This window comes from Camponotus floridanus, unplaced genomic scaffold (assembly GCF_003227725.1).
Source record: "Camponotus floridanus strain SB8 unplaced genomic scaffold, Cflo_v7.5 scaffold32, whole genome shotgun sequence".
NCBI lineage: Eukaryota > Metazoa > Arthropoda > Insecta > Hymenoptera > Formicidae > Camponotus > Camponotus floridanus.
The window spans coordinates 329,706-356,203 of NW_020229459.1; the positions used below are offsets into that span (position 1 = coordinate 329,706).

The following is a 26,498-nucleotide window of genomic DNA, read 5'->3' on the forward strand; positions in this document are numbered from 1 at the left end:
ACATAATCAGATATTGATTAAAAACGATGAAAAAAATATGCAAGAACTAGAAAATATTTTCTAATAACGTGTGTTGGTGGATATGAAATTTTTTAAATTAATATGATTTTCATTTATCTCTAAAAAAAATCGAAATGTCCAATAATTTTCGGGATTAAATATAATAGAAAAAATAAGCAATTATCATTACTAATAAAATATATCGGTAAGAAAAATATTTCATAAGCGGACTGTACTTGAAGAAATTTAAATAAAACTCTAGATGCCAAGAATTATCGGGTATTAATTTGAATCTTGAAGATACTTGAAATCAGATATTGATTAAAAACTATGAAAAAGATATACAAGAGTTAGAAAATATTTTCTAATAACGTGTGTTGGTGGATATGAAATTCTTTTGATTAATTTGATTTTCATTTGTCTCTAAAAAAAATCGAATAATAATTTTCGGAATTAAATATAATAGAAAAAATAAGAATTATCATTACTAATATATTGATAAGAAAAATATTTTATAAGCGGACTGTACTTGAAGAAATCTAAATAAAACTCTAGATGCCGAGATATTTAAAATCAGGTATTAATTTGAATCTTGAAGATATTTGAAATCAGATATTGATTAAAAATTATGAGAAAGATATACAAGAGCTAGAAAATATTTTCTGATAACGTGTGTTGGTGGATATAAAATTCTTTTGATTAATTTGATTTTCATTTATCTCTAAAAAAATCGAAATATCCAATAATTTTCGGGATTAAATATAATAGAAAAAATAAGCAATTATCATTACTAATAAAATATATCGGTAAGAAAAATATTTCATAAGCGGATTGTACTTGAAGAAATTTAAATAAAACTCTAGATGCCAAGAATTATCGGGTATTAATTTGAATCTTGAAGATACTTGAAATCAGATATTGATTAAAAATTATGAGAAAGATATACAAGAGCTAGAAAATATTTTCTGATAACGTGTGTTGATGGATATGAAATTCTTTTGATTGATATGATTTTCATTTATCTCTAAAAAAATCGAAATATCCAATAATTTTCGGGATTAAATATAATAGAAAAAAATATTTGATAAACATCAAATATTTCATAAGAAAAGATACTTTAAGATAGAGACACGACATCTATATCTGATATTTAAATAACTTTTCATTTAGTATATAAGCCATTCCGTAGGATATAAATCATATTTTCCGAATCACACAAAACAGATGCACACATACACATAAACGCGCGTGCATACACAATGTATAATACATCAGTGAAACGCCGCCGAAACGTGCAGTAAATCGGCCACGCACGTACTAAATTCGATATACACTTCGGCTTTGTATTCCTTCCTCGGTACTCTCTCCAGAGAGGAAAGTGGCGTTTCACGACATCCGCAAACTTGTAAGGTTCGCCACAAAAATGCCGCATGCCGCGACTACAAAGTGTCCTCATGAATATTTCATTAGATCGATATTAGCGAGACCTTTTATGAGGAATATGTTTAATGAGGAGAACTTCTTTAGAGAGGATTTGTAAAGTAAAGTCCCAGTATATGTATATATATGTCTATGTACAAGTGTATGTCACTTATTTACATTTCGGTCCTTGTAAAATACGTAATACTTATCTAAGCGTCTAGACCTCACCTGCTCGAGCAACCGCTTGTCTCAACGAACTATCGAAACTACGTGCCTCGGCATACATATTTCAGCAATGACGCGTATTTCCAGAGTGAAATCAATCGATACACCGGACAATCCCAGATACGTGTTGATCTTCCAAATAGTAACGTTGCGCAATGTCACTTAATCTTCCGCGTGCTACTTTCGTCATCAAAAAATTGAGTGTCTCCCGTAAATTATGCGTACGCTTGCAACATGAAGATTAATATTTTTAGAAGCATTCTACAGTAGAAAATTAAAGATTGAATTAGGAACAACATTTATATAAATAATGAGACGATATTTTTATTTAAAGCTTAATTTTTAATTAATATTGACAAAATAGAATCAAAATAGAATTAAATTAAAGTGAGATGTCTCTCTCATGCCAAGCAGAATACTGTCAAATAATTTATTAATATCGAATATCGATTTCTTTATATTAAAAGATAGTTATAAGTACATTAATTCTATTTTTTATATATTTAAAATTAATATATTTAATATATTTAATATATTTAATACTAAAATTGTAAATGTCAATATTGTATTGTGGATTTCCGGAGGATCTTCTTCAACGATGTATTAACAATAATATTTCATATTAATACAGAAGATTTTATCATAACTTTTGTTTCCTCAAAATTTATCCGAATAATAATAAGAATTAGATCAATGAAGGTGCAGGTTACTTTAATAATTTTCTATCCACAAAATTCTCCTCGTTCATCGATTAATTACTTAACCCGAGAATCAATTTAATTTTAATTCCAGACCGTTTAAAGAAGGAATTTCGATAATGTGGTGCTACATTTCGTCGTTATCGGTAGGTCGGGCTAGATTGAAATCGAGGATTTCGTCCGACGTTAAAAAACGAACGTCGCTGTCCTCCGAGAGCGCCGAGCTGCTCGTTCCTCTCTTGTAAGTTTTTCTCCTCCTAATAACCATGATCGTGATGACGAGGGCCACGGAAAGGACGGTCAAAGTCGCGCCGATCGCGATGACAGTCTCCGAGATCTCGATGCCTCCGCGTTTCTTCCTCTCCGGATTTTGCTCTTCATGCAGGTCTGCGAATATTTTATCCTCGTCAATAATGTCTTTTTATCCATTTTATCAGATTTAAATTTGCACATTTAATAATTGGAAAGATTTTTTCAAAATTATTAATTTCCGAAATTTAATGTGCACCATTTGTGTCATAAATTTTATATATTTTTTTTAAATATTTCCTTGAATATAATAAAGAGTTATCGAGATCTAATAATATTATATATAAATTTTTCTCGAGAGAAGAAAAATTGAACTTTAAATGCGATTATTTAAGGATGTTTTGTATGTACAATCACAGCAAAAAGTAGCTGAAAATCAATATTGACGAATATTTTTGGTGTATTTTGATTATGAGAAATTGTGTGGAATATTATAATTTGATCTTAGCTACAGTGCAGAGATGTATTTTTTAATATTTATTGCGTTTTTACTGAAATATTCCGAATTTTGTTAATCGAAATTATTAATTTTTGGCAGAGAATTTCGCCTTGTGACAGATACATGGCTAACTTCATTAAATTATATTTAATATCTTTTTAACTAGTTAGTATTTGTATAATATTATTCGACTAAATATTTCCTCTGTATCTAAACTATGCAAATTTTAAACAAATTCTGAATATTATTTCCATGTGTTTTTGTCATTTGAATCGATGTGGTTATACGTTTCCCATAAGAACACATGTTAATTCGATGCAAATGAAAATCCTTGTAACTTGTGAACGTTTTAGTGAATCGATTTAAAAATTGTACTAAAGATTCTAAACATATATAAGGACATTCTGTACAATTTTCATTAAATTCTCAATATCTTGAAAATAGGTACAAAACATCCTTAAGTATCTTGCTAATTAAAATTTTTAGAATTTTAAAAAGATACAGAATTTTAAAAATATTATTTATATTTCAATCAAAAGCTCGAAAATTTTCAGTCATTTTAAGAAGCCTATTTAAATATTAAAATTAACAGAGAAATTATTTAAACAAAAAATCCAACAAATCGTAGTTAAAATTAAACTCAAAGTTTTTAGCTCACTGATCCGTGTCATTCTTAATGCTACGTTTCCCATTAGAACACATGTTAATTCGGTGCAAATTAAAATCCTTATACCTTGTGAACGTTTTAGTGAATCGATTTAAAAATTGTACTAAAGATTCTAAACATATATAAGGACATTCTGTACAATTTTCATTAAATTCTCAATATCTTGAAAATAGGTACAAAACATCCTTAAGTATCTTGCTAATTAAAATTTTTAGAATTTTAAAAAGATACAGAATTTTAAAAATATTATTTATATTTCAATCAAAAGCTCGAAAATTTTCAGTCATTTTAAGAAGCCTATTTAAATATTAAAATTAACAGAGAAATTATTTAAACAAAAAATCCAACAAATCGTAGTTAAAATTAAACTCAAAGTTTTTAGCTCACTGATCCGCATCATTCTTAATGCTACGTTTCCCATAAGAACACATGTTAATTCGGTGCAAATTAAAATCCTTATACTTGTGAACGCTTTAGTGAATCGATTTAAAAATTGTACTGAAGATTCTAAACACATGTAAGGACATTCTGTACAATTTTCATTAAATTCTCAATATTTGGAAAATACGTAAAACAAAACATCCTTAAACCCTCTTTTAAGAACAACTAAATTGAAACCGGAACGTCTTGTTGCACGATTTAATTTCACACCAGAGAGAATCTCTATCACTTTATGTGTACAATAGAAAGACGTTACCAGATCGATCCTGAGGTTCTATGTATTTTGTTGCGACAGTTGTCTTGGGTTCGAAAGGCGTCTCCTTTGTCTCTGCCTGTCGCGTTGACTTGGCAGATGTAGTTGTCCGTGACGGGCTCTTGGTTTGAGCCTTGACCGTTGTCTTCGTGGTCACGATGGGTCTTTGCGTAGTCGACGACGTCGTCGACGAGTTAAATATACCCGGGTCGATGTCGTCTTTCGGATTTATAGGAAATCCTGTCAGAGTGGAATTCTTCACCGGTGAAATCGCGGTGGTTCGATTATCCGATGATCTCGTGACCTCGTCGGCCACTGTCACAGCGGTGCTGTACCCTGCAATTGCGATCGAGAATTTTATTTTTAAGGGAACCTCCTTTAAAATTAAACGAGATGTAATAAATTGGTACTATCATAATTTTCAATTACGCCGAGCAACTCACGTCAGAGATCAACAGGTCTTATTAAGCTGCACGTTAATTACCTAGTATGCAGTATTCAGCGTAATCCGGGCAACATATAGAGCGTTCCGCACAATCAATCGTACAGAGGCAGCTTTCTGGTCCAAATGAACCATGAGATAATGCGTCGGAGGAAAGGGTCGTCGTCGAGATTGTCGACGAAAAAACGCATCTGTCCCGGCAGGTTTGTTGCGCGTTGACTATTTCGACTTGATCTAAAACAGACACGGATCTTTATAAGAGATTATATTATATAAGTTTAATATTATTATAATATTATTATAATATTATTTATAATATTATTATAATATTATTTTCAAGTACAAATATATTCAATATATTTTGAAAGGATATTAATTTTATTAAAAATTATATAAAATTATATTAATATATTTTAAAAAGATATTAATTATATTAAAGATATTAATTATATTTAAAATATTAATTATATTAAAATTATATTATAAATTATATTATAAATTAAATTATATTAATTATAAATTATATTAATATTATATTAATTATAAAATTATATTAATATTAATTATATTAAATATATATTAAATATATATTAAATATATATTATAAGTATAATTTAAAATCTTTATAAATAAATATATGTTTCGCATATTTTGACTAGGATTCTGGAAATTTAATTTACAGAGTACTCTCTCTTCTAACATTTTAAAAAGGAATTTCCTGTCCTCAAATAAGTCTTACTGACTTGGCTTATTATTATCTTACCACAAGCTACGCCGATGCTTCCTGTTGTTGATTTAAGAATCCATTTAAAAAATAAACTTACCGTCATCGCCTACAGTTACGCTGGTAGATTCATTCTTAACGATGCACTCGTCCCCCTGTAAAATCGCAATATCGTCTATCGCGATATCGCTCACGTAACTGCTACCTCTCACTCCTTCTATAACAAGCTGTAAACAGCAATGAAAATGTAAAAAAAAAATGTTATGTAAGCTCTTACTTTCTCATGTTTTACATCTAACTTTTTGTATTTTAATATAGCAATCCAATATTATTATATAAAGAAAAATATCCCGATTAAAAGTCGAATTTGATGAAAAAGATGCGATCGATGACGCGTACCTGGAAGCTGATATTAGTTTTCGGCAAGTCAAAGATACCATGGAACCACTGATTCCCTTGATTTCCGCTTTTGGTAAACATCAATCGCGACGCAGAATCCTCTTGCTTGAAATAAATGTTCAGTGATCCGATTGTGGCACCATACATGTGATACCTGTCAACCCAAACATGTATGAAAAAAATCCTTAATAAAATACTGCAAGAAAAAATGAAAACTTTATAATAATATATAATGTTGGCTATTCATTTATGATATAAATTAAACATTGAATATTTTACGATGTATTGATGTATAATTTTTTTGTTTTATTCCATTCATAAATTTATTTATTTATTATTTAATTCATAAAATTCAGCTTGAAAAGATTTGATTTATTTAAAAAAATAACAAAATAAAATAGTGAAAAGCTTGACGCGAAAATTGGAGAGAGCGATATTTTTTATTTTCCGTTACATTATTTATATTTACCAGAACGAGAAACAGCCCGATTCAGTCAATGATGAATTGTACAGAGGGGATATAATTCTTGCCGTATCGTTCACCAATCGACCGGATGCCTCGATATAAAGATAATGGCCTGAAATCATCGCGAGCATAAACGAGCGTGTGTTCGAAGGACGATGATTTTTTTTTTAATCTAATGCTTCAGCGAAAAAAGTCGAGGATACGAAGATACGTACCGTCATTTCCGGCTCCCAGAGTATGGTCGTGCGTAGGACCGGTACCGATGTGCAAACTCGGTGTCTCGAAATTATGGCGCTTCCAGTCGAAATCGTGCTGCGGGTCCTGCTCCCACCAGCAGAGATCCGTACTCTCGAAATCGCATTTCGTGGGAGCGAGTGCTTTCGCGTCTTGAATGAAACATCAAGATGCATTAACGCTAACATATTACTTGCAAATGACATACGCTATTAAATTGCAATAAAAACAAATTGAATAATTGAATAGAAAATTGAATTAAAAAATTGAATAGAAATAAAAACGATCGAGTCTTAAATCAAATTGACCGAAAGAAAAAAGGAAGAAAGACAAAAGGGAAGAAAAAGCATTAAAAATAAATTATTATTGAATAAAAAATTGAATAAAAAAATTGAATAGAAATAAAAAGGATCGAGTCTTAAATCAAATTGACCGAAAGAAAAATGGAAGAAAGACAAAAGGGAAGAAAAAGCATTAAAAATAAATTATTATTGAATAAAAAATTGAATAAAAAAATTGAATGGAAATAAAAACGATCGAGACTTAAATCAAATTGACCGAAAGAAAAAAGAAAGAAAGACAAAAGGGAAGAAAAAGCATTAAAAATAAATAATTAAAAATGAATTAATTATTATATATAAATTATCTATTATAAAGTATCTATTATATATAAATTGTAAACAATCATGCCAATTAAAGTCCTCGGTAGCAAAAATTATTTAAGCAGCATCACATACTCCTTCTGCGCCAACAAAATAATTATTGCCCCAAATATTCACTTATTAATGTCTATAATTTATTTATTGTGCAGATTCATGCAAACATCGTATAAAAAAGCATAATTCCAGAGAAAACAATTAAAAATTATAATAAATAAAATTTATTGATCGTCAATAAATTCAGATTATCAATTGAACCAGTCGAAAGAACATCCAATATCGACCGTCAAGATAAGTAAAAGGCTAGTCATAACAATATTATTGAATAATAAATGAATTATTATTCTCATATATTTTCTTTATTAAGTCGCAATAATTGAGATTTCTGTGAATCAATTATTAAAAAAATAAATGTATAGTACATCAATAATTGTTTATCGAATAACATATGTATTAAATATTTTTAATTAATTATATATTTTGAAATATGAATCGTGAATAAGGGTGAGGAAAAATTTGGCAGACATCGCGTTGACATCTGGAGGAGGAACTTCGTCTATTTCGCACGCACACATGCATGACATGACTTTACTTACTCACACACACGGGAGTAGGTGTGTCCCATTGACCGCGAATGCACGTAGAATACTTGTTGCCAACGAGAGTGAATCCGTCGAGGCAGTTGAATCTTACAATTCGACCTCGAGCCCGAACACGAATCTTGCCATTATTCAGTCGCATCATAGGACATCGAACTGAGGAGATTAATCTTTTATTGAGTTCTGCGAGTATTCTTTGATTCATTTGATGGAGTGTGTGAATTGTTGTGATTGATGGGGATTTATTTTTACCTGGATCATATAAAAATAAATAATACAAATAAAAAATAAATAATAAATTGTAAAATAATAAATAAATAATAAATTAGAAATTATAAAATAATAAATAAGTAATAAATAATAAAAAAAAGATGACTAACAACATCTGCGTAAAATCACGTCAAACGAAGTAAGATAAAAGTGCTTAGATCTATAACAATATTATCCTGGGATAATAACTGTTGATCTCTCTATCTCTCTTTCTCTCTCTGTCTCGATTATATAAGCTCCAAAAGTGTATAGAGTAATTATGTAATAATATTACAATTAAACATTAAATTAGCGTAATTAGTACAGTCAGTATAATTGTTTATCGATCATACATCCATTATCTAACACACTCCTGTGCTTTTAAATTAATTATTCCCCTCATCTCTCTCGTACCGCGAATTTAAATACGATAGAGCCCGCGATTACGATAATCAAGTTCGCGGCTAAACGATATTTTTAATTAATTTAAAATTAATCAATCTTTTTTCATATTTATTTGTTCGGTAAGCAATTATAGAACGGCACTATTGTTAATTTCATTGGGATTCTATCTCGTTGAAAGAACGTCGCACATGACATGTTGCACTCACTGCACGTTGCTTTATTATTGCGAGTTATTTTACTCCGTTTGACCTGATTTTTTTTACGCGTCAAATTCGTTATTTCTATTATTTCTGCTTACTCTGCACCTGCCAAGAGCAAACGATGCACTGGCCGAAAAAAGTGAACAGCAGCAGGATCACCGAAGGACACTTCATCTCGACGTGGGTGTGGGATCCGTTCAACACAAGCCGGCCAGATGACGTGCGAAGATACCTTTGTAATTTTCTAAAAGCGATCGCGAAGACTGGAAAAAACCCCCACGGAGGAGAAAATCGAGTTTATACACCATTAAGCGCGGCGAGTACATAAATGAGAGCTAAGACTCATCCTTTTATTCGGGGCTGTAGTTTTTGTAGCCGAGGGCGGGAGCGCAGTTTCCGCTGGCACGCGAGCGATAGCTATTTTATCGTCCCTTCCGGTGCTTTATCTTCGTCGAACGTCGCTAGGCCTTGAGGAAAATCCCTGGAGATTGCATTTCGTGCGAAACATGTCCGGCGCCAACTCGATTGATCCCGATTCAGGATACGAACTTTTCCATTCCGGAGTCTGTGCGACAATTTATCGCCTCGGTCGTTCGCGAGCCAGATATTTTGGAAGCTGCTTCTAATCCTAAAGAGCCCGAGGGGGGGTCCATTAAGCAATCGGAGATTTTTATTTTAAAAGAAATATAAAATGTATATTAAAATGTAAAAAATATAATCCTTTAATTTATTCCAAATAGATCGAGGTTTTCTTAAGAAATGCAAACTCTTTTATTTTTATTCCCGAATCGTACTCAAGTTTTGCATTAAAACTTCATTAATTATTAATCTTTTTTTACGTCTATAAATTCAATAGATTTAAGAGTGTGAAAAAATTAAAAATAATGATTCATTTTTAAACAGTCGAAATAAAATGCGCAAAATAAACGCGTCAAAGATCGTTTCAAATATACACGTGTCTGTCAAATATATAATATATGTAAATGTGAAATTAAAGTATGTCATTAAATTATGTAATTAAAAATATTAAAGAGAAATCGTATTTATCATTAATATTATATATATATATATATATATATATATATATATATATATATAACACGTATGTATCAAATATATAATATATATATTTAGTATATGTATTAATGATAAATAATATTTAAATAAATATTATTATATAAAATATTATATAAATATTATTATATAAAATAAATATTTATTATTAATATGACATTATTAATATCTTCAATTATCAAAAAAAAATTTAGGAAATGTATAAAAATAATATACTCGTTTATACAAAAAATTATACAAAAAAAATACGCAAAAATTTCTCTAACTGCCTCCTGTGAGGTTTGATCTCACGACCCCTGGTTTACGAGACCAGTGCTCTACCACTGAGCTAAAGAGGCTTTGCAGCTTCCCCCTCTTAGCAAGATATAAAAGCTGTTGGAAGCTATTTGACAATAAAAATTGTAAATTTTATAAAAATCCTTTTATATAAAAAATATATCAAATTGCACTTTGACATTTTTATTTATATTTTTATTTATATTATTTATATTATCAGAGAGACATATATGTTACCCTCTGAGAAACATTCGTGGACATTGGCTTTGTAGTTCATGTCCGTTTTCGATGTTCATAGAGGGAGTATCGCTTTCAGGTGATCCCTGGCCACGACATCTCTCAGTCTTCTCTCCGCTTGTACTATTTTGGCGCCACTGTACGATCACCGACCGCCAAAAGCCGGTTACTGCGCGAAGTCTACCTACGACGATCGACCGGTTCCAGGACACTGCGTATTATTCCTTTTGCAAATCGCAATTTCGAGACGGAGGATCCGCGAAAATGAGCGACGACCTGCCGTATCGGGCGGAGTACGCGAAAAGCGACCGCTCCAAGTGTCAACAGTGCAAGCAGCCCATCAGCAAACAGAGCTTGAGAATCGCCGCTATTGTTCAGGTATCGAGAAGTGGGCGGACAAGAGGACCTGGTGCTTCGTCTCGCTAGAATTTTCATGTCCTTGCTAATATTATTGAACGATGACACTTGCAAGACACGATATGCCTGTAGATTTGAATCGTCCACTGTTAGGCCCCTGATCTTGATGACGATAACGTGCCCAATGATGTCATTTAATAATAACATTGTCGCGTGATATAACACTTAGCAGCGATAATGTTATATTATTCTGCTTCCGTTTGCTTGGTTTTGCAGGATGTCACTTTTACAGATGATAAAATTATTTCCCTTTCTTTACAACAATGTGCAATTAATATTCCAGTCCTTTGTTGCTTCAAGTTGGTTTTCAGCAATTCTATAAAATGAATGCAATATGGATAAGTTTCTCTCAAATATATATTTCGTTTAAGAAAGTAAATCCAATATATTACCGTAGAAATTATTTCCCTTTCTTTACAACAATGTGCAATTAATATTCCAGTCCTTTGTTGCTTCAAGTTGGTTTTCAGCAATTCTATAAAATGAATACAATATGGATACGTTTCTCTCAAATATATATTTTGTTTAAGAAAGTAAATCCAATATATTACCGTAGAAATTATTTCCCTTTCTTTACAACAATGTGCAATTAATATTCCAGTCCTTTGTTGCTTCAAGTTGGTTTTCAGCAATTCTATAAAATGAATACAATATGGATACGTTTCTCTCAAATATATATTTTGTTTAAGAAAGTAAATCCAATATATTACCGTAGAAATTATTTCCCTTTCTTTACAACAATGTGCAATTAATATTCCAGTCCTTTGTTGCTTCAAGTTGGTTTTCAGCAATTCTATAAAATGAATACAATATGGATACGTTTCTCTCAAATATATATTTTGTTTAAGAAAGTAAATCCAATATATTACCGTAGAAATTATTTCCCTTTCTTTACAACAATGTGCAATTAATATTCCAGTCCTTTGTTGCTTCAAGTTGGTTTTCAGCAATTCTATAAAATGAATGCAATATGGATAAGTTTCTCTCAAATATATATTTTGTTTAAGAAAGTAAATCCAATATATTACCGTAGAAATATTGTCTATATTTTTAGAGCCCTGTCCATGATGGAACGATACCTAGGTGGTATCATTTCGAATGCTTCTTTGAAAAACAAAGACCAAAGTCTACTGCCGATATAGCTTGCTTTGATGAAATTCGTCTTGAAGATCAGGAAGAAATTCAGAAAAAAATTGGTTGGTATATTTTATATTTGAGGCAAAATCTATAATTTTATAGTTCACTTTGTCATCTTACTGGTCTACTGTACTTTTTTTATGTAGAAGAATTTGTTAATGCACCTCCGGTGTCTGGAAAAGGCAGAAAAAGAACAAAAGGTGGCGGTGCTAGTGGATCTGCTGGTGATTTCCGAGTAGAATATGCCAAGTCTAATAAATCTACCTGTAAAGGATGCGATGAGAAGATAATAAAGGGTGAAACAAGAATATCAAAGAAGGATTACGAGACCGCCGAGGCTAGGAGGTTTGGTGGTTTAGATAGATGGCATCATGTGGAGTGTTTTGCGAAACTAAGAGCAGATTTGGGATATTATGGGAGTGGAGATGAACTTCCAGGTGTCAAAGAGCTTTCGAAAGAAGATAGGAACAGTCTTAAGGCTGCGCTGCCAAAAATGACTCAAGGTGAGATGCCACCACCTCCTAAAAAGATTAAGGAAGAACCGGAAGATGCAGAGGACGCAGAGTTGATGAAAAAGCAAAATGTAGAACTGTACACTATAAAAGATAAAATAACACCTCTTGGAAAAAATAAATTGGTTGGATTGTTGGAAAAAAATCATCAGGAGATTCCTACAGGCATCTCAAATGTAAATACTTGTGATATATATTTCATCATTGTATTACTCAAGAAATATTTGGCAAATTTGAATTATATATTGCACGATGTGTTTATTTATTGTTATATCGATATTTGTTTTATCAATCAAATTTTATTTCTAGATCTTGAGTCTTTTATGCGATATACTGTACTTTGGAGCTCTAGAACCCTGTCCAAAATGCAAGGGACAACTTATATATAACTCTGGTATAGGTTATAAGTGCACCGGTAATGTAACAGAATGGACTAAATGCACGTATGTTACTCAAGATCCGAAAAGAAAAAAGTGTGAAATACCAAGCGACATGAAGAAAGAATTTCCAATTAAGTAAGTCTTTTCTTATTAGCAGACGGTACTGTAAATCTTTTTCGTTTTTTTCATTAAAATATTGAAAAATGTGATAAAATTATGGCTTATAATGTTTTTGATCTGTTTATAGATCATACAGGTCCAAGGTGAGAAAACGAGTGTTTAAGATAACAGCACCGTCCTCATCGAGTTCTGTTAAGGAAGAAGTCGATGGACCAAAAATACAAGCAAAACCACGTCCTTTGAAGAATATGCAGTTTGTTATACAGGGTCGTACGCAAAAGGATAAGGAAGAATTGAAGAAGGAAATTTTATTGTTGGGTGGTACTGTTACTACAAAGATTCATGAAGATTTGGCTGCTGTAATTTCGAATCAGAATGAACTGGAAAAGATGAATAAAAGAATGGAAGAGGTTCAAGCATGTGATATTCAAGTAATAACGGAAGATTTCATAGAAGAAGCGAAGGAATACACAGATGCTCCAATTATGCTTCTAAAGAAGAAAACCATCTCTAGTTGGGGTGGGGATATAAATGCTAGACTTTCTAACGTCATTGCGAAATCTAATGCTTCCAAGAGTAAAAGTAGATTTGAAAAATCGAGTTCTGGCAAGGTGAAGGTAAAGGTAAAAGGCGGTGGAGCTGTTGATCCCGACAGTGGCTTGGAGAACTGTGCGCATATCTACCAAAAGGGGAAAAATAAATACACTGCGACATTGGGTCTGACAGATATACAATCCAAGAAGAATAGTTATTACAAATTGCAAATTTTGAAACATGACAAATTCGAAAGGTATCATTTGTTTAGAAGTTGGGGCCGGATTGGTACTACGATTGGCGGTAACAAATTGGAAGAATTGTCCTTGGAAGAATGTATAGAGCAGTTTGAGTCGTTGTACGAGGAAAAGACTGGTAATCAGTGGAAGAATAGGCAGCACTTTGTTAAGGTGCCAAATTTGATGTATCCGATCGACATAGATCATGGAGATGAAGAAATTGCTTCTTTGGATTCGGATATCAAGAGTAATTTAGCAGAACCGATTCAGAATCTCATGCGCCTTATTTTTGATGTAGCTGAAATGAAGAAAGTTATGTTGGAGTTTGAGATAGACATGGATAAGATGCCGCTTGGGAAATTGTCAAAGAAGCAGATTGAGAAAGCTTACGCAGTTCTAACAGAATTACAGGAGATATTGAAGAAGAGTAATATAGACCATACCACACTCATCGATGCTTCCAATAGATTTTACACGTTGATCCCTCACAATTTTGGTATTTCCGGGCCGAAAATTCTCGAGTCGTCGGAGGAGATCAAAAATAAATGCGACATGCTGGACGCGTTGCTGGAGATGGAGATCGCGTACAATCTTTTGCGTGATACGACTGACGGAAAACAGAATCCGCTCGATAGTCATTACAAGCAGCTCAAGACGGACATCGAGATACTGAATAAGTCGAGCGAAGAATTCAAGATGATCGACAAATACGTCCAAAACACCCACGCAGCTACTCACACGCAATACAAGCTCGAGATCGAGGAGGTATTCGTCGTTAAGAGACAAGGGGAGGAACAGAGGTTCAAGCCCTTCAAGAAGCTGCCGAATCGAAAGCTGCTCTGGCACGGATCCAGGACTACGAATTTCGCAGGAATATTGTCCCAAGGTCTGCGTATCGCGCCACCGGAAGCGCCCGTTACCGGTTACATGTTCGGTAAAGGTATATACTTCGCCGATATGGTATCCAAGTCCGCAAATTATTGCTGCACGCACAGCCAAAGTCCGACCGGTTTGCTGCTGCTCTGCGAGGTCGCCCTGGGCAATATGCACGAGAGATATAAGGCGGATTACATCGAGAAATTGCCGAAAGGTAAACATTCCACCTTAGGTCGTGGTCAAACGGAGCCTGATCCCAAAGATGTTCATAAACTTGACGACGGCGTTGAAGTGCCCTATGGAATGGGAGTACCTGCAACTCACAATAAGAAATCAGATTTATTATACAATGAATATATCGTATACGACGTGGCTCAAGTAAAAGTGCGTTATTTGATAAGAATGAACTTCAAATACAAATATTAAAATACGTGCCACAGGCATGCATCATCTTAATATGTTTTGAATTTAATGATGCGTCATTTTTGGGATTACATTGCTTTCATTTATATGTTTTTAATTGCAAATAATTTTGAAGAAAAAACATTTTTTTTAAGTTTCTTGTTCCAGTGAGTTACGTTACCATGGGTTAGACTTATCATAACGTTATTTTATTTCAATGATATTTTTTTTTTTAACTCAATGTACTCTTATGTATTACTCAATTTGTTCATTTATAGGGAATAGTCCGTACACGCTACCTCGAATATTAATTGTAAAATTATTCTCAATAAATATTTCGCAGAAATGTTTTTTTTCTTATTATCCTCGTATGTTTTTTATTATCATGTCAATTGCGTAAAATGATTATAAGATAAATTATAAGTGTATTTAATAAATTTTTTAATATTTAATAAATTATAAGTGTATTTAATAAATTTTTTTTATGAAAGAATATTTTATCAAATTTACAAGATCTTTAAAAATAATTTTTAGAATATTAATAATTTTTATAATTTTTATTTTTATTTATCTAATCGAATGATTGTCCATAATTATTTATTTATTTATTAATATTTTTACCGCATATTGTTTAAATTTTTTTACGCTTGATTCGATTAGACGATTAATTCATTTCAAATGCAACAAGTGCATCCATAATAAAATATACTTTATCAAATTTACAAGATTTAAAAAAATAATTTTTAGATATTTATCTAATCGAATAATTATAATGCATAATTATTTATTCTTCATTTATTTGTCAATTTATTTTTTTACCGCGTATTGTTTACATTTAAAAATCTTTTTACACTTGATTCGATTAGACGATTAATTTTATTTCAAGCATCCATAATAAAAAAAAACACTCAGGGCCAACATATATTGTTACATGCGACCATAGACTTTTCTATAAAGGTGCAATTTCATTGACGATAAAATGTAGCGTCAATCATTGGTTGAACAAAGAAGCAACTACTTATTTCTTTGTTCAACCAATGGTTGACGCTACTTTTTAGCGTCAATGAAAAGGCTGCTTTAAAGGTGCAACCATTGAACAAAAAAGTAAATAGTTGCTTCTTTGTTTAATCAATGGTTGACGCTACTTTTTAGCGTCAATGAAATTGTACTTTAGTGACAAGTGAATATCAGCTGATGTCAGATGACAGGTGACGGATAGTGACAGATCAATATCGTCTCCATCCGCAACGTTCGAAACGCAAAGACTGAACAGTATTTCGCATTAAACGCAATTTATCATTAAAAATCTCAGTCATAACCTCGAAGATGATGCAGCAAGAACCTACGGCCTACGATCTGGCGTATCGCGGCAAAACCGCTGCCGTCAAGATCCTGTTGAACGAGAACGAGAAGCTGAAGACGCAAACCGACAGCGTTCGTAATTATTGTCGAGCATCACGCAAATATTCACAATAATATTCCGGGTAGCACGTGACATCTTTAAGGTTATATCGTAATTTCTCTCCTTGTACAGAACGGCCGCATGTTGATACATTGGGCAGCGCTGGGTGGCCACGATGACCTCGTCAGGCATTTGCTGTCTCTCGACGTACCTGTGGATCCTGTGGACGATGTAAGAGATTACACCACCGTACATGCAAATCTTCTGATTCGCATTTTGAAATGCTCGATATAAAAAAAATTATATATTAACTATATTTTGAAATTTTTCTTCTCTCTTCCTTCTCTCATTTTTTCTTTTCAAACGTCAAGTATATGTTTTTTTCTAGCCTGAAGAATATAGTATAATGCAATTAGAATTTATATTTTGTTTCTTGAAAATATAAATTTTAATTTAATTGGAATTTTTAGTTTTAATTTCTTGAAAATAAAAATTTCAAATATATTCGAGTTAATGCGACAAATGCAACATGATAGATTTTTTGCTAAAGAGCGCAAATTTTTAATTAAAATTATATCAATTTAACACTTATAAGGAATGTAAATATAATAAATAATAAATGGGAATGTTAAATTGATTGATAATTTTAGTTAAAAATTTGCATGACATATTAAAGTTTTAATATATTTGATCAAAATTATTACATGATTTTTCAAAGATTAAAATAAGATTTTTAAATTTGTATAATTTTTATCATCGTTTTTATACATGATTTTGTAGATTACTATGAACAATTTAATGCAATAATTCCACTTTGGAAACTATATAATTTGTAGGTAAATAATCTCTTCATTTTTAAAAAATTATCCAAACCTAATATTGTTCCATATCATTCTTCAAAGTTATTAAAATATTGATAATTAAAAATGGTAATTGATTTACTTTTGTATCTACAATTATATGGAACTGTGTAAAATTTTATTTTAAAATATATAAAATATTTATATAATATAATAATTCGGGATACGTATTTATATTTAAATCAAAAAATTTTATTTTCCTATTTGAAAACGTCAAGTGTTTTTCGGAAAAATAATTCTACATATCGTACACCATTTATCAAACTAGATTTTACAAATAGATTGTACAATCATGTACATATTCAAAAAAAATTTCAAAATATTTTTTATTAACATTATATTTAATTATATTTAAATTTGAATTAATCGTAAACAGTCTATAAACCTTAAATTGTTGCAAATGTAAAAAAAGAGTTTTAATATTTCAAAGATTTTAATTGAATAAGACTTAACGCGGTTTCATAAGCAAATTCCCACAACCCCAAGTCAATCTCGCAAATCTTTAGGGGAAGGATACAGGATTAATCCACATAAAACATCTTTTCGAGAACCTACATCTAAAGAAAGATGGAGCTCTTAATAATATATATACACACTTTATGGCATATAATTATATTATAATTTTTTTCCATAGATCATTTATAAGAAAAAAAAAACTTATAAGAAAATAAGTATAAAGCGAAAATACGTCTCTCCAAAATGCATCGCGCATTTATACATTCTGTTTTCCCTCTCTCTCTCTCTCTCTCTTTCTCTCATGCATAACGCAACGCATAATCGCATAATCATCGCGAGACTTTCATTCCGTCCTCCTAATCCTGGCCAGTCTCCTCGAAATCACCATCTCATTAATGACACTTGGTCGCCCAAATCTTTCGCAGACGGACATGACTCCCCTGATCCTGGCGTCGTCCGCCGGTCGCGAGAAGGTCGTCAACACGCTGCTGACCGAGGGGGCGAACGTGAACGCGATGACCATCGACGGCCATTCGGCTCTGCAGTACGCCGCCTCCAAGAACTGGAAGTCCATCTGCGTCGCGTTGCTCGACAAGGGCGCCGACGTGAACATCGCGGATAAACGGGGCGCCACCCCGCTTCACAGATCCGCCTCAAAGGGCAACATCGCCATCGTGGAACTCCTCATAGAGCACGGGAAGAAATTGAATATAGGTAGCGGAAGTGTGTGTTACTGTGATACGGCTCTTCTCCCTCTCTCTCTCTCATTTTACAATATAGTAATATATAAAATATCAAATATAATCTATATATATATTTATATATAAATATTTTCGATTATAACTTAGAGAAGTACAAGGTTTCCTCGAAGAATCGACGAGACGATTTCATGCATTTTCGCTTCACATGCCATTTCGTTAATTTTTCCTTTTTCTTTTCCTCAGATCAAAGGGACGCGTATGGTAACACGCCGTTGCATCTCGCTTGCGAGGAGAACCGCGTGGAAGAGGCGAAGCTGCTGGTGACGCGCGGAGCGGACCTGGCGATCACCAACAGGGAGCGCAAGACCCCGTTGGATCTCGCGAGTCCCGGTTTGGTCCGAGAGCTCGAGGAAATCAAGCGAGAGGCCGCGTCGAAATAAAAGAAACGCGCTCCGATCCTTCCGTTTTATTTAAGTTTCGTTTAAATAAGTCTCCAATAAATTCATCACGATCGAGTTTCCTTCCTTCAAATTTATTGTATGCCTCTCTTCTCTCTTTCTCTCAAACACATATACACTGTCTCTTTCTTATATATATGTAAAATGCGGTCAACGTTTGCGTTCGTTCTATATAAAATGTATCAAAAGTCCTTGGTTCGATTAATATTGTTACTTTTCGCGGCTTCGCGCCCCTAGGCTCCTTCCCCGCAATCATCGGTTAATTAAATTCCCCCCCAGGCAGGGGAAGATCGTTATTCCGTCGTGATTAATCTTAAGGCCGGAAACGCCACGGTAGAAACGACTTTTGATTTTAATCTCGTGGAATTAGTCCTCGTAATCGCGACGACGTCAGCTTGACAGCAAGCGTGACGCCCTTGAATCGAACAAAAAAAAGCCAACACCCTTTCTCGACGCACGTATATACATAATTCACAGAAGTTCGAGAGCACACTGGACCGATACTCAATTAACATTCTCCTCGCCGTCGATGCTCTCGTCCTGCGTCGTCGAGTCGTCGCCCGAGCCGCCGGTCTGCACGGAACCGCGTTTCAGCCTCGTGGAGCTCAGGCTTATCGGAGGACCACCGCCGCGCCTTCAAACAGATGATTATATTGCATTAATTAGACACCATGTGTCTGATCCTGAAGGGAGGACCTGTGCAATTAGAAAACATACACCATCGGTCAGTAGCTTAAAATGTACGTCAAGAGTCTCTCCTGTGATTTAAATAGTTCAATTTTCTAGAAAATTATTTTATAATCTTGAAAGAACTTACTTAGAAATTAAATGTTACAGATAATATTATGATTGATATATATACAAAATATATAGAGAAAGTGATTCATAAATGCATCGTAATATTTCAACGAGTAAATGTATATAGATTAAGCAAAACTGAAAAATATTACTTAAGTGTATATCGTATATAGTTTCTGAATTATGGAAGATAATTTTAAAGAATTTTAAATAATTCCGAATATAAAAATTTAATCAATTTAAATTAGGACATGTGTGTGTTGTCTCTATTTCTTAAGCTATACATTATCCATCTAGGAAAAATAATTTAAAAATATTCATACTCGACAAGAAAGTAAAATCAAATATTTTCTTCCACAACTCAGAAACTATTACAATGTATGTTCAAAGCATTTCTTGTATATTTACTCACTTGAGGATTGCCATGCATTTATGAACTTACTTATAAATTAAATGTTACAGATAATATTATGATTGATATATATATATATATATATATATATATATATATATATAAAATATATAGAGAAAGTGATTCATAAATGCATCGTAATATTTCAACGAGTAAATGTATGTAGATTAAGCAAAACTGAAAAATATTACTTCAATGTATATCGTATATAGTTTCTGAATTATGGAAGGTAATTTTAAAGAATTTTAAATAATTCCAAATATAAAAATTTAATAAATTTAAATTAGGACATATATGTGTTGTCTCTATTTCTTAAGCTATACATTATCCATCTAGGAAAAATAATTTAAAAATATTCATACTCGACAAGAAAGTAATGTCAAACATTTTCTTCCACAACTCAGAAATTATTACAATATATGTTCAAATAACGTACATTGTAATAGATTCTGAGTTGTGGAAGAAAATGTTTGACTTTATTTTCTTGTCGAGTATGAATATTTTGAATTATTTTTCCTAGATGATAATGTATAGTATAAGAAATAGAGACAACACACACATGTCCTAATTTAAATTATTAGAATTTTATATTATTTTTAAATTATTAGATTTTTAAATTATTAGATTTTATTTTTAGTTTAGGAATTATTTAAAATTCTTTATTTTCCATAATTCAGAAACTATATACACTCAAGTATTTTTCAATTTTACTTAATCTATATAAATTTACTCGATGAAATATTACGATGCATTTATGAATCACTTTCTCTATATATTTTGTTTATATATCAACATATAACATTTCTTGTACATTTACTCACTTGAGGATTGCCATGCATTTATGAACTTACTTATAAATTAAATGTTACAGATAATATTATGATTGATATATATACAAAATATATAGAGAAAGTGATTCATAAATGCATCGTAATATTTCAACGAGTAAATGTATATAGATTAAGCAAAACTGAAAAATATTACTTCAATGTATATCGTATATAGTTTCTGAATTATGGAAGATAATTTTAAAGAATTTTAAATAATTCCAAATATAAAAATTTAATAAATTTAAATTAGGACATATATGTGTTGTCTCTATTTCTTAAGCTATACATTATCCATCTAGGAAAAATAATTTAAAAATATTCATACTCGACAAGAAAGACAAACATTTTTCTTCCACAACTCAGAAACTATTACAATGTATGTTCAAGACATTTCTTGCATATTTACTCACTTGAGAATTGCCATGCATTTATGAATCATCTTGTACATGTATAAATATACACAGTAATAGTCTCAAATCAAATGTAAAGAGAGTAAAGTAATGAAAAATTTATTGAGCAATTACTGATGTGTGATTTATTCAAATTATATCTGAATAAATTTACATTTAAGCTCTCTTGTGCATGATACCTGATAATAAATATTTAATGAAGACTTGAAAAATCTTTTTACACACAATTTTAAAAGAGAGACTCTCTTTAAAAAGTACATTTTTCTATTGACCGATAGCGTATACCTCAAACCAAAAAAAAGAAAGAAACACATTCACAAACAATTGCATTCAAAAAGGTGCCGGAGGTGTAGTATGTCGTTATCACACAAGGTAGCAGTCCAAGTCGACGTTATTATTTTCAGGGTTAGCGGTTTCAAATGAACTAAAAGAGCTCGCTTAACTCACTGTAGCACACTGGGGAGACTAATGGGATTGTTTCCTAGCAAAAAACTCTCTCAGGTAGGATACCAATCGTTTTTTCTCTCTTGACACCTACACATGTCAGAAGTTGATCACTTCCTTCAAAGATAAAACACTACTTTAATACTGCCTCATTACGTTCGCCTAACGTTACAGATACGTATGGCCTAAAAAGCGTAACATAAAAGAATATATATATATATACGTATAAATATTGCATATGATCCAGAAGTATATCCTTTCGCTACTTAATATCCTACAAAAATTAAATTTTTCATCTTTCTTTCGCTATTTCAGAAATTTCCTTATCTCTGATTGTGCGTTCAAAAGGACAGAAATAAAATCACCTGTATTTATTCTTGTACTGCGTCAATTCACGATTGAGCTCCTCGTTCATTTCTATCAGGTCGTCCATTTCCCTTTGATTTTTCCGCTTCAGGGTCTTATGCCTGCTAATCTCCTCTTCCGCCTCGTCCAATTGTCTCTTCAACGCCTTCATTCTGATATTGACCTTCTCCGCTTGCTCTTTATACTGATCGGAATTTCGTCTCTCATCCTCAAGCTGCAGACTCAATTCTTTCAATTTCTTCTCCAACTTGCGATTGATCTTTTGCTGGGCAAATCTCTCCTTGGCCTCGGTCTCGAGTTGTTCATCGAGATTGTTGATCTTCGATTCCAGCTGCTGTATCGTGGCCTTGGTCTTGGCACGTTGCGCAGTCTCCAGCTCGGTCAGCTTCACCTTGAGGTCCTTGTTTTGCCTCTCCAACAGCATCTTGTGCGATTCCAACTTTTGCGTGGTGGATCGCTCGGTCGCCAAGTCCGTTGTCAGCTGTTCGATCGTAATCTGGCCCTTCCTGGCGCGATCCATAACAATCTCGGCGTTCGACTGCTCCTCCTCCAACTCCTCCTCCAGTGTGGCAATCCTCGCCTCCAGTCTACGCTTCTCGTCCAACATCAGAGTACCCTTGTTGGCATTGTTGTTGACCTCCTCCTGCAACTCGTCCCTCTCGTTCTCGGCGGTTCTCCTGGCGCGTTCGCTGCAGGCGAAGTCCTCGGTCAATTGCAACAAGTCAGCTTCCAGGCTCTTAACCTTCCTCTCGGTTTCCTTAGAAGCGGCCGCCAACTCGTCCCTGGCGGCCCTGGCCTCTTCCGTCTCTCTGGTGCAATCCTTGATCTGAGTCTGAAGCTTCTTCAGCTGCTTCAGCGCGTCCTCCTTCACCTTATTATGCATCTCCAGCTGCTGCTCGATGTCCTTGTAATCCGCTTCCATCTTCTTACGCGCCGCAATAGCCGCGGCACGTTGCTTCCTCTCGTCCTCGAGCTCCGCCTCGAGATCACGCAGCTGCTTCACCAATCCTCGACGTTTCTCCTCCGCCTGCTCCTCCTTAGTCTGGAGATCGCGCTCGAACTGCGCTCGCAACGCCTGCATGTTCACCTCCAATCGCAGCTTCGCGTCTTCGGTGAATTGCAGCTCGTCCTCCAACTCTTCCACCTGCGATTTTTGCTCTTGCAGCTGCGACTCCAACGATCGTTTCGCCTTCTCTAATTCGTGGACATTTTTGTCAGCCGTACCCTGATTATTTACCAACTCGTCCAACTCCGACTGCAGACCTCGACGGCCTCGTTCCAATTCCTCGACCTTCTCGTTAAGTTCATCCAATTCCCGGGTCAACGACAGCACTCTCGTCTCCTTTTCACGAGCTTCCCTTTCCGCGATGTCCCTCTGCTCCGCGTATTGTTCGGACACGGCCTTCTCTTCGGCGAGCACCTTGTCGAAATTCTTTTGCTTCTTCTCCAGCTCGAGTACCTTCGCTCGCTGCGCCTCCAGCTCGATGATGCTGTCCTCCAGTTCCGCTTGAATCTTCTTCTTCGATTTGTCCAGCTTGTCATTGGCCGCCTGCAATTCCTCGACCTGCCGCTGAAGAGCTTCGATGTCCTTCGTGCAACGCTTTCTGGCCTCCTCGAGGGCAGCGGCCGCCTCCGCTTCCTCGTCGGCGCGTTTCTTGGCCTCGGCGAGTTGTATATTCAAACTCAGCACCTGCTTATCCAAGGCACGTTTTGCTTCCTCCTCCTCTTCAAGCTGATCGTGCAGGCTCTCCTTCTCGCCTTCCAACGCGCGCAGCTTCGAGCTGAGAGCCAGTTTCTGCCGGGTTTCTTCCTCCAATTGTTGTTGAAGTTCGGTAAATTGCGACTCGCAGGTGGTCGAGGCTTTTAATGCCGCGGATGCTTTCAGTTCGGCGGTCTCCAGTTGTTGCATCACGCTCTCCGCCTCTTGTTGCAACTTGGTCACCTTCTCGGAAAATTCTTGCTTGTTTCTCTCCACCTCGGCCAGCTTTGCATTGATTTCCGCCAGTTGTTGCTCCGCTTGTTTGCGACGTCGATCGGACTCTTGTCTGCTCGCGCTGACCGATCTTAATTCCGTCGCCAGATCAGCGTTCTCCGCTTCCAAGGAGCCTTTCGCTTTCTCCAAGGCTGCCTTGGTCTTCTTCAGCGCGTCCATCTGTTCGTTCAGAACGGTCAACTCTTGCGTATGCTTGTGACGCATGTCGGCAAGCGTACCTTCGTGCGACGAAGTCTCCTCCTCCAGATTCTTCTTCAACGTCGCAAGTTCTTGCTCCCGTTTGCTTCTCAACTCCTGTTGAGCCGCAGTAGTATCCAGAGAATCGAGCAATTCATTCTTCAACGCTTCGAGTTCTTCGTTCAAATCGCGCTTCTGCTTCTCGGCCTTGCCCCTAGCGGCTTTCTCGGCTTCCAAATCTTCCTGAAGCTCGGCTAACTGTGATTCCAATTCCCTGAGAGCCTTCTGAGCTTGCGCCTTGGAAGCGCCTTCCTCGTCCATCTTCGCCATGACTTGATTGAGCTCCTCCTCGCGTTTGCCAAGTTGAAGCTGTAGTTCCTCCACATGCGATTTCCTCTCGGCCAGTTGCTCCTTCAGATCGGAGACCTCAGTTTCGACCTTCCTCTTGGATCTATCCACCTCTTGACGTTGCTGATGATCCTTGAGAAGCCTCTCCTCGAGATCGGCGATTGTCGCCTCGTGTTTGGCTTTCAGTTTGGACAGATGCTTCGCTTTCTCCTCCTCTTCTGCCAGAGTCTGCGAGAGATCATTGGCGCGCTCCTCGAGAATTTTCTTCTCCTTTAACAACTTCTGATTGGTGTCATCCGACAGGGCGAGATCTTCCTCCAATTTCTTAATCTTCGCATCGCATTGGACCTTCTCCAATTGCAATTTTTGTCTGGCAGCCTCCTCTTCCTCCAGCTGCTCCTCCAAGTCGCTGATATTCAACTGCAGCTTTTTCTTCTCCTGAGTCAACGCGGCGCTTCTCTCCTCTTCCTCCTCGATACGCGCTTCCAAATCGTGCAAAATTTCCTCAAGTTCCTGCTTCCTTGCGGCCAGTCGAGCCCTCATTTCTTCAGCTTCCGCACAGAGCTCGACTTCCGCCTGCAGTTGCTCAGCCAGCATAGTTTTCTCTTCAATCGCCTGCTGATATTTACGTTCATACTCTTGAGCCGAGTGCAGCTGTAACTCCAGCTTATCGCGAACTTGCTTCAGCTCATCCTCCTTTTGCGTAAGCTTCTCCTCTTGCTTAGTGACCTCCAATAGCGGCTTCACCTTGGTATACAGCCGCCACCATTGCCAATTGCGTAGTTTTAAGTAGGCCGCGCAGTTTCTCTGAATAATGCGAATTGCGTTAAGCTGCTGCAGACGTTTCTGATAATTACGCCGAGCCAAGAAACCGCGACAGAAAGCTTGGAAATTGACGATTATATCCGTGATCTTGTAGTCTCTTTCTTCCTCCAAGTGTGCCAACACTCCGGCGCGGAAAAAGATTTTCGATTGTCCAACACGATAAAGGTTTGGATCCAACTCCAATGCTTGAATCTATAATTTTAAAAAATAGTTTACAATATATGTTTTTATCATTATTCTCATTCTTATTATTGAGACATGCACTGAGAAAAATCATTTGATTGTACCAACTAGATGTATATGATTGACATTTTGGTTAAAGCAAACAAGAATTTCTAGTTATCATGATTTTTTATAAGACTAGAACGTTGAATAGATTTTACTATAAGAATTTGGTTAGTATTTTCTGGTTGGATCTATCAAATTTCTTGTTACATTAATTTCTTTGCTTGCTTCTTAACTTAACTCATATTCAATATTTGCCATGAAATGTATATCAAGTATTAACATTAAATCTAAAGTATATTTTTTTTCTCTTACAAGCAGTAGTGCCAGAAAGAGGACGCTAGCTCTCTGATTGTATTTGAGCTGCATCCTTTTCTTGCATCACTGTTTACCAGTTTAATTTCTAACAAACTGAACTTAAAATAATTTAAATAATTAAATAAAACCAGAATTCTTGTAAAAATTACCAGATGAATCTGATTAATTTCTTCCTGTTAAATTTACCAAACTTTCTTGTTAATAATACTAAACTCCTCAGCACCAAGTCGTCTAAAATTTTTTTCATCTAATTTCAAAAGTCTGTTTAATATTTTAAATTCCAACAAGATTATTGAATAAATTCAATCCAGATTATTGAATAAATTATTTTAAATTCAGTTTGTTGGAAATTAAACTGATAAACAGTGATGCAAGAAGAGAATGCAGCTCAAATCAGAGAGCTAGCGTTCTCTTTCTGACACTACTGCTCATAAGAGAAA

General features: G+C 34.5%; 4 protein-coding genes, 1 long non-coding RNA gene and 1 other non-coding gene across 12 annotated transcripts in view; 2 read left to right on the forward strand and 4 right to left on the reverse strand.

Annotated features, from left to right (window-relative positions):
- Positions 1 to 2,187: 2,187 nt before the first annotated feature.
- Positions 2,188 to 9,173, reverse strand: LOC105250128. The gene is made up of 9 exons (XM_025410485.1): positions 8,930 to 9,173; positions 7,975 to 8,229; positions 6,701 to 6,877; positions 6,489 to 6,597; positions 6,020 to 6,173; positions 5,721 to 5,847; positions 4,939 to 5,130; positions 4,458 to 4,790; positions 2,188 to 2,732 (listed from the first exon to the last, which is right to left on the reverse strand). Exons 1-9 carry the CDS (start codon positions 9,003 to 9,005, stop codon positions 2,473 to 2,475), a joined length of 1,683 nt encoding a protein of 560 aa, XP_025266270.1. The 5' UTR covers positions 9,006 to 9,173; the 3' UTR covers positions 2,188 to 2,472.
- Positions 9,174 to 10,171: 998 nt separating this feature from the next.
- On the reverse strand, positions 10,172 to 10,243 carry Trnat-cgu. Its single transcript has one exon. It is a non-coding gene; the product is annotated as a tRNA-Thr (tRNA).
- Positions 10,244 to 10,529: 286 nt separating this feature from the next.
- Positions 10,530 to 15,368, forward strand: LOC105250124 (poly [ADP-ribose] polymerase). The gene is made up of 5 exons (XM_011256064.3): positions 10,530 to 10,796; positions 11,890 to 12,031; positions 12,119 to 12,660; positions 12,794 to 12,999; positions 13,112 to 15,368. Exons 1-5 carry the CDS (start codon positions 10,683 to 10,685, stop codon positions 15,057 to 15,059), a joined length of 2,952 nt encoding a protein of 983 aa, XP_011254366.1. The 5' UTR covers positions 10,530 to 10,682; the 3' UTR covers positions 15,060 to 15,368.
- LOC105250123 lies at positions 10,644 to 11,973 on the reverse strand. 2 transcript variants are annotated; one of them, XR_003123064.1, is made up of 6 exons: positions 11,864 to 11,973; positions 11,705 to 11,787; positions 11,546 to 11,628; positions 11,387 to 11,469; positions 11,228 to 11,310; positions 10,644 to 11,151 (listed from the first exon to the last, which is right to left on the reverse strand). It is a non-coding gene; the product is annotated as an uncharacterized LOC105250123 (long non-coding RNA). The 2 variants fall into 2 exon arrangements; XR_003123063.1 differs by having other exon boundaries at positions 11,705 to 11,881.
- A 783-nt stretch (positions 15,369 to 16,151) lies between the features above and the next one.
- LOC105250125 (26S proteasome non-ATPase regulatory subunit 10) lies at positions 16,152 to 19,010 on the forward strand. Its single transcript, XM_011256065.3, has 4 exons — positions 16,152 to 16,469; positions 16,570 to 16,668; positions 18,179 to 18,467; positions 18,698 to 19,010. Exons 1-4 carry the CDS (start codon positions 16,362 to 16,364, stop codon positions 18,892 to 18,894), a joined length of 693 nt encoding a protein of 230 aa, XP_011254367.1. The 5' UTR covers positions 16,152 to 16,361; the 3' UTR covers positions 18,895 to 19,010.
- The window catches only part of LOC105250126 (myosin heavy chain, non-muscle), a 46,533-nt gene continuing 39,005 nt past the window's right edge, over positions 18,971 to 26,498 (reverse strand). For 3 of the 6 annotated variants that reach the window (XM_025410411.1, XM_025410410.1, XM_020027201.2), the window contains 2 exons: positions 22,172 to 25,707; positions 18,971 to 19,546 (listed from right to left, as the gene is read on the reverse strand). In XM_025410411.1, coding sequence (XP_025266196.1) covers positions 19,417 to 19,546; positions 22,172 to 25,707 — 3,666 coding nt within the window. In that variant the 3' untranslated portion in view covers positions 18,971 to 19,416. The other 3 variants (XM_025410412.1, XM_025410413.1, XR_003123062.1) reach the window with 3 other exon arrangements.